Genomic DNA, 16,905 nt, shown 5'->3' with positions numbered 1-16,905 from the left:
ATGGTAAATTTTCAATCCAGTCCTGCTCAGGCTGGTATACCTCACACACATGCCAGATTTAAAATAGATTTAACATTGTATGAGGGTGTTATCAGTCATTTTCCGAATTTGGTGTTTTGGCGAAAAAATGGAAGAATTTGGCGCCCCGCCCAGGTCAGGCCCGTGAATGAAAACACACCATTTTTATAACTTAAGATTTCATATGCCTCATGAACAGTCTCGCCAATTTTGAGAATGATCAAACTAATTCCCTAGGTGCCAAGGTGTAAAATGTGCACACTGTAAATCGATAAAAAGTTCACATTCAATCCAAAATACCCGATTTCCTGTAGGATTTGGAATGTGTGTGCAAGAGACTTTTTGGAGCAGTTTTGCACAAAGTTTTGACTCTCCAAATTTCATCACTCTATGTTAGAAAAACCTAAATGGAGAGGCCTTTTTGAAAATTTCAAGGGGGCGCCACTGAGCCATTTTCTTAAATTGTTTCGTAACGTTGCAAGATTATCGAACGTTATCCAAAGCCGCATGTATGTGCAAATTTTGGTGAGTTTTTATGCATATTCAAGCCTCCAAATGTAAACTCTTACTGTGAACCCATGAAAATTTCACATTCGATCCAAAATACCCGATTTCCTGTTGGATTTGGAATATGGGTGCAAGAGACTTTTTGGAGCAGTTTTGCATAAGGTATCTACTCCCCAAATTTCCTTGCTCTATGTTGAAAAAACCCAATAGGAAAGGCCTTTTTTAAAACTTCTTTCTGTCGCCACTAGTTGGCACTGTAGAGTTGATGCAAATGACCCCTACAAGAACCTTCAGGGTATGACTCTCAACAAACACGGAAAGTTTGGCGCAGATATGTTACATATCTGCCGAGTTATGACTGTTCAAAATTTTTGGCGAGACAAATTGTTGACGGTCATTTTCACTTCCAGTTTGGACCTCTCCGCTTCAACGAAACCTCAATATTTTTCATCAGGGACCTGAACACATGTCTTGAGGCTCCCCTGAAACAGGTTTGAGGTCAATAGATTTTTTTCCCTTGGAGGAGGAGCCTGTCTCGTAAAGAAGGCCATTTCCTGTTCCCACTAGGGGGCGCCAGGCCTAATGGGTAATATTTCAATGCAGTCGTGTTCAGGCTGGGATATCTCATATACATGCTAGAAATGAAAAAGATTGAACGTTGTATCACGGAGTTTTTAATCATTTTCTGAATTTGGTATTTTGCCCAAAAATGGCCGACTTTGGGACCACGCCCAGGTCAGACCCTTGAGTGAAAACTCCCCATTTTGAAAACTTAAGATCTCATATGTCTCCTGAATAGTCTGACCAATTTTGAAGACTATCCAACTATTTTCTTCAGCGACAAGGTCTCAAATGTAAATCGATAAAATTTCACATTTGATCCAAAATTTCCGGCTTCCTGTTGGGTTTGGAATATGGGTGCAAGAGACTTTTTGGAGCAGTTTTGCACAATGTATCGACTTGCCAAATTTCATCGTTCTACGTTGAAAAAACCTAATAGGAAAGGCCTTTTTGAAAATTTCAAGGGGGCGCCACTGAGCCATTTTGTTAAATTTTTTTGTAGATTATCAAAATTTACGCAAAGTTGCATGTATGTGCAAATTTTGGTGAGTTTTCGTGCATGTTCAGGCCTCCAAATGTAAACTCAAACTGTGAACCGATAAAAATTTCACATTTGATCCAAAATATCCGATTTCCTGTTGGATTTGGAATATGGGTGCAAGAGGCTTTTTTGAACATTTAGGCATAAGGTATCTACTCCCCAAATTTCATTGCTCTACGTTGAAAACCTGAGAGGAGAGGCCTTTTTGAAAATTTTAAGGGTCAAGGGGGCGCCACTGAGCCATTTTTTGACATTTTTTCAAAACGACACAAGATTATCGAAATTTACGCAAAGCCGCACGTTTGTGCAAATTTTGGTGACTTTTCGTGCATGTTCAGGCCTCCAAATTGGCCATTTTCATTTGCCCTGAAAAAAGAAGAATAATAATAATAATAATAATAATAATAATAATAATAATCCTTTGCAAAACAATAGGGCCTTCGCACGCTTAGTGCTCGGGCCCTAATTAACAAAAAAGATAATTTTATAATGGGTTAGGTGCTTTACTTAGCCAAAACCACCCGAGGACCCAAGAGGCAAAATGGACATGCGTAATTTTTTCAAACCTAAGCTTTCAAAAGTGACAACAACTCCCGAGCAACAACCAAAGATTGAAAATGTGGACCATGAAATGCCAAGAGAGCTCCGTCAAAATGGTGAGCGGAGTTTCAGTTTGCCCCACTAAAGACGCTAATTGTACAACAGAGCCAATACTGTCTTGCCAATGTAGTTACCCCCGTCAAAAATTTTATCCCCTTGCCGTGGGAGCACACATACACACAGACACATAAATTATATGAGTTATGTCGACCTAAACAATTAATTGAAGCCAAAAAAGAACCACACCAATATATTTTGAACATCGACGTTTATTAAACTGGAGAAATTCCATACGGGACTTGAATTGCAGTAATAACTGTTAGGGGTCACCCTATGAGTAAAACAGTAAAACATTGCCTTTTTTTACGTTCAGTACGTTTGTTACGTTATACGACAGAATTTTTTTTTTTTTTTTTAATGGCTGGGCCATGTTTTAAGACATCGTAGATAACTACATCACCAAAACACGGAAATCAAGTAAATCAGCTCAGCGGCTCCGCCCAGAGGATACAATTTTTGATGGGGGTAACTACATTGGCACGACACCGGCAGGCGTACCATATTCAATGGATGACGAGCCTGGCGAAAAGTATACTGTAGCTGTCCAAAGCCGCCCAATTTAGAATTCCCCTAAAGAATGATAGGAAACAAAACAACAACAAAAAACGCTCATCTTGTACTTATAATTATAGATATTCTTGTCAAATAATTTTATTGCTGACACTGCGTCTTGGGGTCATCAACATGTTGTGCCCCAACGCCCCAAACGTCAAACTCCGGCCTATAACCCTATCATTTCAAATCGCTATACATTTCGGCAAATTAAACAAAAAAAATTTTTTTTAAATGTGTTTGTAATATTTTGGAGGCAGTAAAACTTGTGTGTAACTAACTTTTGTGATTATTTATCATCATCATCAATGCATTTCATGCATTTAGCAGTTTGATAAACATGGATATATTGGGGAAACTAAAAGCCTTTATTGTTGAATTAATAATGGGGTGTGGAATTATGAAGTACTGTATACAGAGGTGGGTAGTAACGCGTTACATGTATTCTGTTACATTTACTTGAGTAACCTTTTAAGAAGACAATGGACATAATAGACAATTACAGGCCTGTCTAATATTTTCAAGTGGGAGAACTTGCACAATTAGTGGTTGACTAAATACTTATTTGCCCCACTGTAAGTAGATTTGTGCAGAAAAAATGCTCCGCTACTTTGGGCTACACAAGGGTTGTTACATTTTTTCCTCTTTATTCTACATATTAGATTTTCTTTTCTCTACCGATTTCACCAATGAGACATCGCAACAATTATCACATGACTCAATTTTGCCATTCTATCTTCATGCCATCCTGTTCAATCATGTGGTGTCTTTAAAGCACCGTAGATAATGAAGTATTTGATATCGAGTGCTGCCCTCAACATGACTCGAAAGCGCAGATTTTAACCTCTCTCTGTCATTATTTGGCACCAATTGACCACGGAAAACTGGAGGTATGATCCTTTTAATTTTAAAAGAGTAATTATGAAGGAACTCTTCACTATTGAAACTCGGAACTACTTTTTCCACCAGAGGGCAGTCATGCTCTTTGGACGAATAGTGCTTCATTTATGTAATTTTTTTTTTCTCTTGTTGGAATTCAGTTATTGTTTTTATTTGGCTTAATGTGGTTTGTGTAAGGGGTATAGTACAGTATCAATATAACAACAGTCCATACAGATAACTTTGTGCTCGGAATAAAATACCATTATTTAAAAAAAAAAAAAAAATTAAAAAATAAAATAAAATCCAAAAATATAAGCAATTACTCACAATGTTACTCATTACTTGAGTGTTCTTTACACCAAAATACTCTTTTACGTGTACTTGAGTACATTTTTTTGGGCGAATACTTTTATTTGAGTAATATTATTCTGAAGTAACGCTACTGTTGAGTAAAATATTTGGCTACTCTACCCGCCTCTGACTCTATATGAAACCACACATACTTGCATGGTGACAGAACAGTAAAAGTCAGGCCATGAATGAGAATACATGGCACCATCCGGTGGACAAATATAGAAGCAGTTCAAATTAATATTTAAAAAAAATAAAGGAAAGCATAAGAGGACCCCCCTCTAAATACATGTTTGAGAGTTTCAAAATCCAACTTGGAATAAACTTGTTTTCTGGTGTATAACTTTGCCCCTTTTTATCTTTAAGGAACAAAGAAAAGCATGATTGTAAATTAAAAAGACACCATACTGTACTGTATAACCGTTACTACCCCCAGGTAAACCCGAACATAAAATAGCTCCAAAAAATTGCATGCTGTCAAATATTGAGTTTGTGAGTTTTTCAAATCATGCTTACAGTGATGAAGCAGTATCACACTTGTCTATGTTTAAATGTACATATTTTTTTATTTAACTGAATAAAATTTACATGAGAAATTAATGCTTGTCCAGTTTAAAAAAAATTCTGAGTTCTCTTTCCTTTTAATAGTGTAAAAGTATAAGACAACTGTTTGTTTTTGTTATTCATACCTGCAGATTGACTTCTTGTGACTTGCACTGTGGGCACAAAAAAAAGTCTACACACCCCTGTTCAGAGGCCAGCTATATCGTGGACACCTAAACCTGACAAAAATAGTAAACAACTCTGACAATGTGGTTGCACAAGTGTGCAAATCGTAATCAACCAATCAAATTCATGTTAACTCTTTGCAGCAATAAATGTCCAATCGTCTTTGACTGGGAGGAGGTAGAAGCGATCATTCAATTGCTACCAGCCGCTCCAGTCAAAATGGATTGGATGTTTAGTGTCGCTAATGGATGTTTTCATTATCAATTCCTTCTTTTAATAAAACAATAAACCTGTGTCACTTTTCATTAGTAGCACCACTTGCCCACCCTTGTAGGATAATCTTGATGCGTCATTAAATTACTTCGACAATAGTTCCAAAATAAATGGTCTTCCAAATGTTCTGCAGATGGAATGTGCAAATAGCTATCAAATATACGTTGTATGTCATGCGACTGGCTTTTTAATTGTCATTTACAAAGATTAAAAATGAAGATGTTTACATACACTTACTAAGGGAAGTGGCCAGCATGTCATTATGTGTGTGTATTCTCCACACTATGGAGCAGTACATAAATAGGTGAGGCCAAGCTGAGTTATGGTCTCCTGGGCAGAAACTAGCAGCGTCCGTCTCCTTGTCCTCCTACTCTGTCTCTGGGAATGATGCGCAGCTCCGAACCATGCTTCAGGAACACGTTGCCTGCAGGAACGGGCGAGAGAATGTAAGGAAGGCACATTGTAACAATGGAAAAGTGAGAACGTGGAACGAAACCTATTAGGCTAGGTTCAGAGCACAGGTCTTAATGCACAAATCCATTTTTTTTTGTGTTTTTAGGACTTAAATGGTAAATGGTGTTATACTTATATAGCGCTTTTCCACCTTTCAAGGCGCTCAAATTTCAAATCCGACCTGGGTCACTTTCGTATGTGGTTTAAATCAGATCTGAGCCCCGTTTTTCCAGAATGTGGTGGTGGTGGTCTGAACTGTCAAGTCTCCCAAATCGGAATTCATCCAGCAATTGCGTCACCAAAGAGCGAGATTGGCAGGCAGGATGGCAGTGTGCCATTTTAGGCACTCAACGATTCGATTACGATTCAGGGTGCAAAGATTCGATTATTGAATGATGGTCACGGTATTGACGATGATCACGGTTAGCACGATTGTCGATGCATCGTACATTACTAATTAATAAAGTAGCCAAACAAATTTATGGCCATTATTTATCTAAAATATCCTAATGATTCCACAGGAACGATGGAAACATGCTCATACAACAAAAAGCTGCTTATTTTCTTTTTTTTTTTTTTTTTTTTAACAAGAAAGTGCAAAAACATTAACCTTTTTAAAGGCAGAACTTATTTCTCTCAACAATACATTTACACACGTGGAATTTTCACATTTTCTAGAAACAAAGTGTCTTTAGAAATGAGACTTCTTTTAACCAATACACTTTGTCTTCACAGATTTCTGTACTATTTCGCATGTTTGTAGTGTTACCACTGTACTTACTAATGGTTTTACACATTCTGCATATGGAGTAACTTTTGTACACCAACAAACAACGCACAAATGGACATGGAAATACACGTTAGCAAATTCGCTAATTAGCTTAGCGCTCAGTGCTAACTGTTAACATCTTAAAAACAACAACAATAAAGGCTAAACAGTACAAGAGGGTTCGTGTACTCACCTCTTATAGACGCACACAGATTTTAGCCGCACACTCAGGACATTTTTCAAATGACATGACTTGAAACTACTGCTGGACAACTGAAAGACAAGGAGCAACGAACTATCTCTCTTCCCCTCTCGCTCTAAAAAATAACTTACTTAAAAAATAACAGGGTCCCAGCCTGTGTCATACACAAATTTATTCTCCAGTCTTTTGAAAAGGAGCAAATCTCTCACTCAGTAACCGGTAGAGCTGGGAATCTTTGGGCACCTAACGATTCGATTACGATTACGATTCATATGCTCCGATTCGATTCTAAAACGATTATTGATGCACCCTCCTCCTTTTTTTTTTTTTTTTTAATGTTTTGTATAGGGCTGTCCCAAACGACTAATTTTCTCCCGATTAGTCAGCAGACTATTTTTACGATTAGTCGACTAATCTAATAATTAAAAAAAAAAAAATTTTTGTTTTTGTTTACTAATTTAGCAATGAAATTTTTGGTGACGCTTATCAATTTACAAAAAACATATTGGAACACTTAAATTATTTACTAAAGTACAAATAAACACGTAAATAACAATAATAAATCACAAATAAACAATGACTTCAAATGCTGATAGAATTAACTAGTGTAGCATCCCGATTGAAAAGATGGTCTCTTAAACTGATGGTTTACAACTTTTATTCCATCCTTGATGTAATCACACTGTAAGAGCTATGGTGCACACAAATAAAACAACACAATTAGAAATTAACGAAAACTTTTCACTTTTTCCTTTTAAACCTTATTTATATATCAATGAATTGCCTATATGAATTGCCTTTACCTTAATTTATTATCATTGACAATCTCTTCCTTGAGTGCAATCACTGTATATACTGTATATATTTATGACCTTTTAACGTTATATACTTTTCTATACCATAAAATAAACCATAACATGAAATAAACCTTTCAGTTGGAAATACTAATAGCACTTATAGGGCCCATTGTCAATGAAACATTATTATTTAGTAAAGCGACAGCACCCTCTGGTGTACAAAAAATGAAAAAATTTTTTTTTACAAACGGTGACGGCGCTTGAGGTGTTTATTCACGGCCGACGTGCAGCCAAGCTTGGCAGTGAAGAGACAGGACACAAGAGTGTACCCTCCTTTATTTCTTTGAAATAAGTCAATGTTTTGGACACTCTGGTGCGCTTTTTTGGCTTTGTGGCGCTTTCCCCGCTTGCATACAGAGCATCCGACATTCTGAACTTTCCGCGCATATATTTTTTTTAACCCTTCATTAACCGTCGACGGGATGTTGTGCTCGTCGACGGATTTACGTCATCGATGACGTCGACTATGTCGACTAGTCGGGACAGCTCTACTTTTGTACATTAGTTCCAAAATTGTTCAAAAATACTCTCAGGCTAAACCAAACTACTATTTCAGTATCAAGTTAACATATAGCAGTAAACAAATATACAAAAATAACAGTAAATAAAAAACTCCAGTCCCCATTCTCTATCAGCAGCTTTAAACTACATTCAATTAATTTAATGTTGTGAACCAACCGTTAAAGTTGTTAAAATTGCTCCCGTTAATCCATAATTTCCCTTTTGTCTACTTTCGACATGTGAAAGTTTTAAAACTATTTTAAAGATAGATTCAAGTCAATATTTTACCGATTTAGGAGTATTTTAGATAAATAGTTAATTAGGTTTGCTTGGAAGGTTCGCTACAACAGCCTTGCAGGGAAGTGTACTGCTTTAAGATGGCGGCCGTTTACTACGTCCCCATCTAGCTTTTTGTAGATGTGCTGGTAACACTACCGCTACTGTAGTGCATCTAGTCCTATATAAATGATATCTACCGTAACATGTGGATGACGTACTTTTGTAGCAGCTTTTTAGCAGCAGTCAGGTATGTTGTATTTTTTTTAATCTCGTGGCATGAGTTGAGCTAGAGCCGTGAGTTGAGCATTGGCATTACCCGAGGGGCCGGGTAATGAGAAGCATGATGTTTAGCTACTCTCGCTCCGTTGCTCATTGACCGCGCGGCGCGCTGTGTGTTGTACGAATTTGGATGTTTTTGAATCGTTCTCGAATTTTCCACGGCCGAATCGCGAATAATCTAAGAATCGGAAATTTTGCACACCTCTAGTAACCGGCAGCATCCATCATAACGTTGTGCATGCGTCCGTTAAAGGTGTGCAGACGTGTCTTGAATTTCGTTCCGCTACGAGCGGCTGTCATAAATTTATTAGGGAAAATCATCGTTTGTGAACATTTATGAAACATAATCGAATCGTCATGTGTCGAATCGTGATGCATCTAATAATCGATTTTTTGGCACTCCCTTAATTAGTGTTAGCGCTTAGCATGAACTAGACTTTTATGCAGTAAGCAGGCCTGACCACAGTCATAAAAAACATAAAATGAAGAAAAGGATAAGCCTGATAATGCTCGGTTTTCTTTCTGTGCGCCAAATAAGCAATATTTCAGTATTGCTTACATGACGGAGTCTGGGCAAACTGACGCACACACATATATGCACGCACAGCACTTCCATGCGTTCTATCAATCCATATGAACTTTGAGTATAAGACTAAACGGGGATTATTAATGTCTGTTATTTGTGTCCTGTTTGAAAATCAAAATATGATCCCCCTGGAATGATGTATAGCCAGCATGTGTAGTCATTTGTTTTGATGCTTCCGCGCATAAGGGTCAGTTTGCTCAGTGCGTGTCGGACTGCGAATTAGTGCGCATGTGTAATATTTGAACGGGCTCAATGGACAAAGGCAGTCTGAACGGGCATCCTAAAAAAAAACATATGACAAAAATTGTGCGTTAAGACCTGCAGTATGAACCTGATCTTAGATTTGCAATATTCTGTTAAATGAGGCTTAGAAAAATGTTCCATATTGAACCAAAAATAAAAATGCAAACATTTAAAAAAGCATCGTTTCAATCTGGTGTCTATAGCAGACGAATTGTTAGCACATCTGTATCACATTTCTAAGGTCTTGGAGTTTTCTACCACATCCCAAAAAACACGTATGCAAGGTTCAATCAAGACTTTTTGTGAGTGGTGCATATTTGAGAAATACTATAAATACATTTCACGGCTCACCTGCTGTCTGCGCAGGATTGATTCCAATTCCGTCTGCAAAGATAAAACGGTGCGTCTTAAAGATTAAGGACATGATGGACAAACACTACTGTGATGTTGCCAGAACAGGCAGTATGAGAAGAACAACTATATTTTTAAGCAATTGATCAAGAAATTGCCCCAAACTAGGTACAAACATGATATAAATCAGACACAAATAATTGTTTCCGTCTCGACCACTAGGTGTCGCCGCCACCATGTGAACCAACAGCTCCCTATCGATTGAATAGGTCATTACTACAGAAAGTTATACAGTGGTACTTCAACATACGATCCGTTCGACACACAATCTTTTCGACATCCGACGTATAATTTGACTCGCCATTTGTTTCTAAATCCGACTACATGCTCTCAATACGACGATCTACGACAGCACCGCAATTTTTTTTGTTTTCCCGCAAGACTGAGAGCCCGGCAGATTTCCTCGTGAGAGAAATCAACATGGGTTCCAAAAATGTAAGTGCAGGTGGTTGAAAAAAAAAAAGGAAAAAGGTGATACTTACTATTGACCTGTAGATAGATAGATAGATAGATAGATAGATAGATAGATAGATAGATAGATAGATAGATAGATAGATAGATAGATAGATAGATAGATAGATAGATAGATAGATAGATAGATAGATAGATAGATAGATATTACAGTGGTATAACAAATCTGAACCTTTTGGAATTTCTCACGTTTCTGCATAAAATCATCAAATGTGATCTGATCTTTGTCAAAATCACACAGATGAAAAAACAGTGCTTTAAAACCACCCAAACATTTATAGGTTTTCATATTTTAATGAGGATAGTATGAAAACAATGACGGATGTGTGTGTGTGTGTGTGTGTGTGTGTGGAGGGGGGGGGGTAAGTAAGTGAACCATCACATTTACTATTTTGTGGCCCCCCCTTTGGCAGCATCACTCATTTATTCCATCAATTTGTGCAACACAACACGCCTAGTGTTCCCCGCAGTAAGTAAGCAAAGTGAAAGTAAAAAGGCTCACTCTGTCACGTCAGCCACGCGATGTGTTCAGGTACACTACGCAAACACACTCGCCACATTAGAACCCGTTATTTTACATTATGATAGGTATTAAAATGAACATCACAGCCAGTCCCCCCAGTTTAAACATTTTGGAAGTCTAGAAGTCGACCGATATGGGATTTTTAAATGCCAATGCAGATACCCACATCTAAAAAAAAATTGGAGCCGATTGCAGATATCCAATGCCGATTTTGTAAGCCGATATACTTTTATACTATCATTGTTATTACTATTATTATATTATTGTTCCGATTTTTATTCATAATTTATTTGTACTTGTAATTGATATTTGCAATAGTAACATCAGTATTTATTAAGAATTTAGTGTAGGTTTTCGGGCTGTTTAATTAATGGAATTATAATGTATTCTTATGGGAAAATCCTGCTCGACATACGATCACTTCGACTTACAAACAAGGTCCTGGAACGAATTAACTCCGTATGTAGAGGTACCACTGTAGTCTCAGATGAAAATTGGTAAAAAAAAAGAAATGCTACGGTGCAAAGATAATAAATAGTGTAACTATGCGGTATATTGTACATTATTAACTCATTCACTAAAAATCGCTTGATTGGCCAGGACGCCTTTGCTTAGGGTCAGACTGTATGACCTCGGGAACTCACCATTAGTGATGATGGCGCTGGTGGCAGATGGCACTTTGAACTGCAATGAGGGTCAAATGGAAAACATAAATAAGCGCTGTAATATAATATGAAATAGGCTCGGTCCTAGAAAATTTGGTTCGACCAGGCTTCATTTTGTCATAAGCATATGTGGAAATAGTTGTCTGGAATTTAAGTCGCTAGTTGCATTTAAGGGGGTTAAAAAAGTGGGATCAGCATTTTCCCCCCAGCTGTTGCCTTACTTCCTCAGCGGCAAACTTCAACACCGCAGTGAATGGCGTGCTCTCTGGGACACTCAAGCTGTTAAATAAAGAAAGATATTAACATGTTACAATGATTTATTTGATCATAATACATATTTTAAAAGCCAAATGTTTTTCAAATGGTATTGGATTTAAAAAACAAAACAAAACAAAAAAACTCCTCATTAGCTGCCATTAACGTTGATAGATGTCCAATCCATTTGAACTACGAGGGAATAAACGAATGTTTGTCTACAAGTGACAAACTAATTTAAATTCACAACAGAAGGATGAAAAATATTAAGAGCCACATGATTGGACTTCTATCGCCGTCAATGGCTGACAATAATTTAAAGTATTAACGTTTTAACATTTGTTAAAAAAAATAAAAAATAAAAAACCCTAACACTGCTTGTAGCGTGCTTGTCTATCAGACCAGTCCAGATTTTTAATAATTATTTTTATTTATGTTTACTTTTGCCACCTCTCGCAGCTAGCATATGCTTACACCAAAAGCCGCACGTTTCAACGAGCTGCTCATATTAAAACATAAACAGTGATTTGAGTAGAATACAGCTAAGATTTAAAATAAAAATGGTTAAGCACACATTTCAGATCGATTTTAGTCACTGAGCTGTCAATGCAGTGTACACTCACACTTTGAAGGGGAGCCGGGGGTCCGACGTCAGCGTGATTTTAAACGTTACTTTAGACCTGGACAAGCAGACAAAAAGAACTCAGTCAATACCTTAGTTTTAGACAGGTATTTAATCTCAATATTTAAACCAAAGGTCAAACGCAAAAGAATAAAAACATACATTTTTAAGGCAAAGCGACTCAGCTTGTGAGCTGTTTACGCATAACCGGAAGTCCAGAAGGACCCTTATGTACACGTCATCGGTTTAATTTAATTCTAGGCAGAAAAATATAGCATATTTTTATTTAGTTTAGGAATATTTCAATACAATATATAAACAGATCATTAAATGTGTGATGGCAGGGATAAAAATAAAAAATAAGAGAAGGGAATGTTTTCGAACAGGCAATATTTTCGGCCTACTAAAATTTACTGATCATGGAAATGGACGTGCACTGACATAAACAAGACAGTTCATGTTTGGAAAAAAATATATTTAAAACTAATTTGTGCTTGTAAAAAAACAGGGCTTTTTTTTAGGGCTTCTCCCCTAAAAAAATGGTGTTCGCAAAATAATTACACTGACAAAATAATTTTGCAAGCACAAAATATATTTTAATTGACATAAAAGTATTTTGAAACCATGGACATTATTTTTGCAAACACAGGTTAATTTTGCGAGTATTTTCTTATTTTCATTGTGCGAGTGCACACATTTTTATAGATAAATAGAATAAAATAGAATAGAGTAGGTCTTTATTGTCATTGTCAACAACAGAACATTGTGAACAACGAAATTGGACGTGGCACTCCAGTATAAACATATATATTTGATTATTAAATAGAAAAAATATATGCTCTAGAGTTATAAGTGCATAATAGCTTACTTAGACTGAAATATGTACATGACGGAAATAGTGCAATGCTGTCCTAATTTTAGCGTCATTTGTGCATAGAATAGAATATGGAAAAAAAAAAAAAAAGGAAAAAAAAAATCTATAAATAGAAAAGTGGTTCAAGTGATGTGCAGGTTCATGGTTAAACCAAGTTAAAAAGCGTTAAAATGTGTTTCTTAGGAGTTCAGTTTTTTTGTGTTTAAGGTCAGCACAAATTATTTTTGCAAACACAATTTTTTATTTTTAGTTCTGAGCCAGTCATACACTATTCAGGCACGTTGAAATGTTACTTGAATTAAAAAGTGCATTTTGCTTATCTTGTAAATATGCTGGATGATCTCCCTTTAGTAGTTTTTTTTTCAACCAATATAACATTTCTATTTGCCAACAGTCAATATTTAAAAGAAATGCAAGTTTTTCATATTGTAACCAAACCTATCATCTATGGATTGTTGAAACCCATTTTAGTTTTTTTCATTGCGTGTGGTCAGGCGTGCCAGCAAGGTTTAGTGATTGTCCTACCTAGTCAGGTTCACTCTGCAGTATAAAATTAGGAAATTTGGTATATATATTTTTTAACAATGACAGACATCCCAGCATTTGGCTCTTAGTATTTTCATTCTTCTGTTGTGAATTTAAATGAGTTTATCACAAGTAGAAATCCAATCCAATTCCATTTGGACGTCTGTCAATGGGAGCCAATAAGATAAGAAATCTGTAGCACTGAATTACTGAAACAGGCGTTCGTGTAAAACATGTAGCCGGAAATACAGTATGTGTACCACCTGTACTGTCTTATATGTCATCAAGCCTTTGTGGACTTTAAACTTATTTGGCGATAAAAATGAACTGAGTGCAGTGGCGCCTCCAGAAATTTTTCATAGGGGTGGCCAGATGGGGCCACTTAAAATCTTGGGGTGGCCAAACCTAAAAGCCATAATTTCAGGTTTTCATTATATTATCGCAGTAAAAAGGTCAGGGGAAAACTTAAGAAAGACTTAAGGACACGGCTACTGATATACTTTAGTGCAGGGGTCGGCAACCTATGACACGCGTGTCAGCACTGGCACGCGAAGGGTTAACCAGTGACACGCGAGAGCATGGCAAAAAAAAAAAAAAAAAAAAAATGCGTGTTATGTTCATTGTCGGTTGTAGCTTTATCACTTGCTCAAGCGCCCCATCTTGTGGCCGTTTTATTTATTGGTTCTAAAACAGTAGAAGAAAAATGCAAATAGGAAGTTCTTCAAATGGGATTCAGTGTGTTACATGGCAGCTCCACTCTCACAACTTGAGTGGCATTTGTGTTCTTTAGAGCAACGTCTGTGAGTATTTTGTTGTCAAATTGAGAATTACACTCTTTATATTGTCTTTAGGTTGCATGTTTGAGGGGAAATGTGTTTGATATTTCTAATTAAGAACTACTGAATACAGGCTAATTGTGTTTGCATATATGGATGGCATTTTTGTTATTTGCAGCATTGTTGCTGATTGCAGGTATTTTTTCATTGTTTTAGTTTCATAAAAAAGAAAAGAGACACATAAAGGATTACTGAAAACATCCGGAGTGTGAACCTTTTCATGTTTAGCTGTTTGGATAGCGGAAGCGAGCCCATTTACAATGTGCCTTTTTACCGGAAATTAAGGAATTTTCAGTTGCGCGCCCTGTTATTTAGGGGCTTTACGGGACCGCCCCTCTCACCCATTCTGCCTGTGGCGTTATATGCGAGCAATAATTGATTTTGAGCACACCTCCAGCTCTTCCCCAATTTCTCGACTCCTGCGCTTGTCGGATTTTTTTTCTCTGCGCGTTTAATTCAGCCCACGCTACTAACATGTCACGAAGCCGACCAATCAGAGAGCTGGCGGAAGTACACTGTGTTACCAATTGCACTTTTTGGTAATTGCAACTCTGCACCGTAGGGTGTAGTGGACAGGCGATTAACGTGGCTTGTTGTCGTCGATTCGCCCGGTGCTTATTACTTCAGAGAGGTGGTGATGTGTATAAAAACACAGTGACACGTTGGATGGTATTTTGCTGGAGACTTTTATTAACAAAACTAAAACCAGCATGGGACACAGCCACTTTTCATGGCGCTCTTCGCACAACTCTCTCTCAACACCTTGCTCCCTGCCTCTCTTTTTCTTACGCTCAACTTGTAAGCTGGTCATACTGTAGGGGACAGCGGCCCCTTGGGGGTGCCGGTAACAACTGGTTGGCTGGTTACGTCCGCTTGCTCTGTGCATTATGCCTCGGGAGCGTTGTGTGTGTGTCGCATAACAAGTGTCAAACGCAACTACGAGACGAAACATGAAATTCATGGAAAACAGGGCCAGGGATCACATTAAGGTAGTCATCTTTTGTATTTGTTATATAAAATCTAAAATTGTGCATAGAATTCACTGTTAGTGAAAAAGACAAAGTAGTCGCCTGACTTTGAAGGTTAAAACAGCCCGCTCTGTACTGTGAGAGACCTGCACTGAGAATCACGCTTGTTCCCCTTTTCTTGCTGGGTTGTGTGTGTGTGTGATATGTTTACATAAGATGATGCTCAAGTTTTGATATTTTCTAAAATATACTTTTATTTTTTAGTTATTTGTTAAAGAAGAATGGTAGTGGTAAGATTTCAACGTATGTTCATGTTGTTTTCTTTGGAGTAAAATTACAGCTCTGTTGGATATAAAAATTCGGATGTGCGTCATTAATCTTGGTGTGGCACACTGATTGACAAGAAAATTTGAAAGTGGCACGCCACACCAAAAAGGTTGCTGACCCCTGCTTTAGTGTATAGTGTAATATTTGATGTTACTAATGATTTAATGTGCCTAGTCCATTACTGTCCAGTCAACATTTTGAGTTCCACAACAATTCTGTTTTATTGTGTTATGTATATATTAGGCATAAGGTGTACATTTAACTAGGGCTGTCAAACGATTAAAATTTTTAATCGAGTTTATCACAGCTTAAAAATTAATTAATCGTAATTAATCGCAATTCAAACCATCTCTAAAATATGCCATATTTTTCTGTAAATTATTGTTGGAATGGAAAGATAAGACAAGACGGATATATACAATCAACATCCTGTACATAAGTACTGTATTTGTTTATTATAACAATAAATCCACAAGATGGCATTAACTTTATTAACATTCTTTCTGTGAAAGGGATACACGGATAGAAATACTTGCAATTCTTAAAGGATAAATGTGAGTTTGTATATTGTGACTAAATATTGCCATCTAGTGTATTTGTTGAACTTTCAGTAAATGATACTGTAGCGACTTAACTGTTCTGCCCAAATGCATAATGGGAAGTGGTGCAACCATGACTGTGTGTGGTGGCTGCAAATGCTATATCTTCTCTGCGTTGGGTACGCTACAGGGTGTTAAGAAAAAGATCAACTCCTGTCATTCTTCCCCACGTCGCTTCCCACAATATTTATAGGTGCTGTGGGAGAGATGACAAAGCTTTTGCCAATTAAAAGCACGGCCCCAATGAATGCTTGTATCTACTCCACTCTGCCTCTTATCTCTGTATATGAGTAAAACGGCGCCATTGTAGGCTGTTTGCGGCAATGCGTGAATGAGTCGTACAGCGAATGCATTAATTGCGATAAATATTTTCACGTGATTAATTTTTAAAAACTAATCACCGCCCTTAACATGATAAATTTGACAGCCCTACATTTAACAAAACAAAATAAATGCATTCATTTGGGATGAAATGCATAACTGATGCTACAACAATCTAACGATATACTGCCAAGCGGGGTGGCCAGTGGGGTGGCCAACCAATTTATACCCCCTGGGGGCGCCACTGTATGTATATATATATATA

General features: G+C 37.2%; 1 protein-coding gene across 1 annotated transcript; it reads right to left on the bottom strand.

Annotated features, from left to right (window-relative positions):
- Window positions 1-4,603: 4,603 nt before the first annotated feature.
- Window positions 4,604-12,415, bottom strand: ufm1 (ubiquitin-fold modifier 1). Its single transcript, XM_057821866.1, has 6 exons — window positions 12,353-12,415; window positions 12,192-12,248; window positions 11,535-11,592; window positions 11,293-11,332; window positions 9,595-9,627; window positions 4,604-5,498 (listed from the first exon to the last, which is right to left on the bottom strand). Coding segments are annotated over exons 1-6 (273 nt in total). The 5' UTR covers window positions 12,355-12,415; the 3' UTR covers window positions 4,604-5,415.
- Window positions 12,416-16,905: the final 4,490 nt, after the last annotated feature.

Source organism: Corythoichthys intestinalis, chromosome 18 (assembly GCF_030265065.1).
Source record: "Corythoichthys intestinalis isolate RoL2023-P3 chromosome 18, ASM3026506v1, whole genome shotgun sequence".
In the NCBI taxonomy this organism is placed as follows: Eukaryota; Metazoa; Chordata; class Actinopteri; order Syngnathiformes; family Syngnathidae; genus Corythoichthys; species Corythoichthys intestinalis.
The sequence above is the reverse complement of the archived record's forward strand: the minus strand, read 5'-3'. Positions and strand labels throughout refer to the sequence as shown.

Excerpts from the sequence above, each read along its gene's own strand:
- ufm1 (XM_057821866.1), bottom strand. Across the intron at positions 9,628-11,292 it reads CAGCGCCATCATCACTAATG|ACGGAATTGGAATCAATCCT; the intron begins GTGAGTTCCCGA and ends TTATCTTTGCAG. Across the intron at positions 5,499-9,594 it reads CAATCCTGCGCAGACAGCAG|GCAACGTGTTCCTGAAGCAT; the intron begins GTGAGCCGTGAA and ends CCGTTCCTGCAG.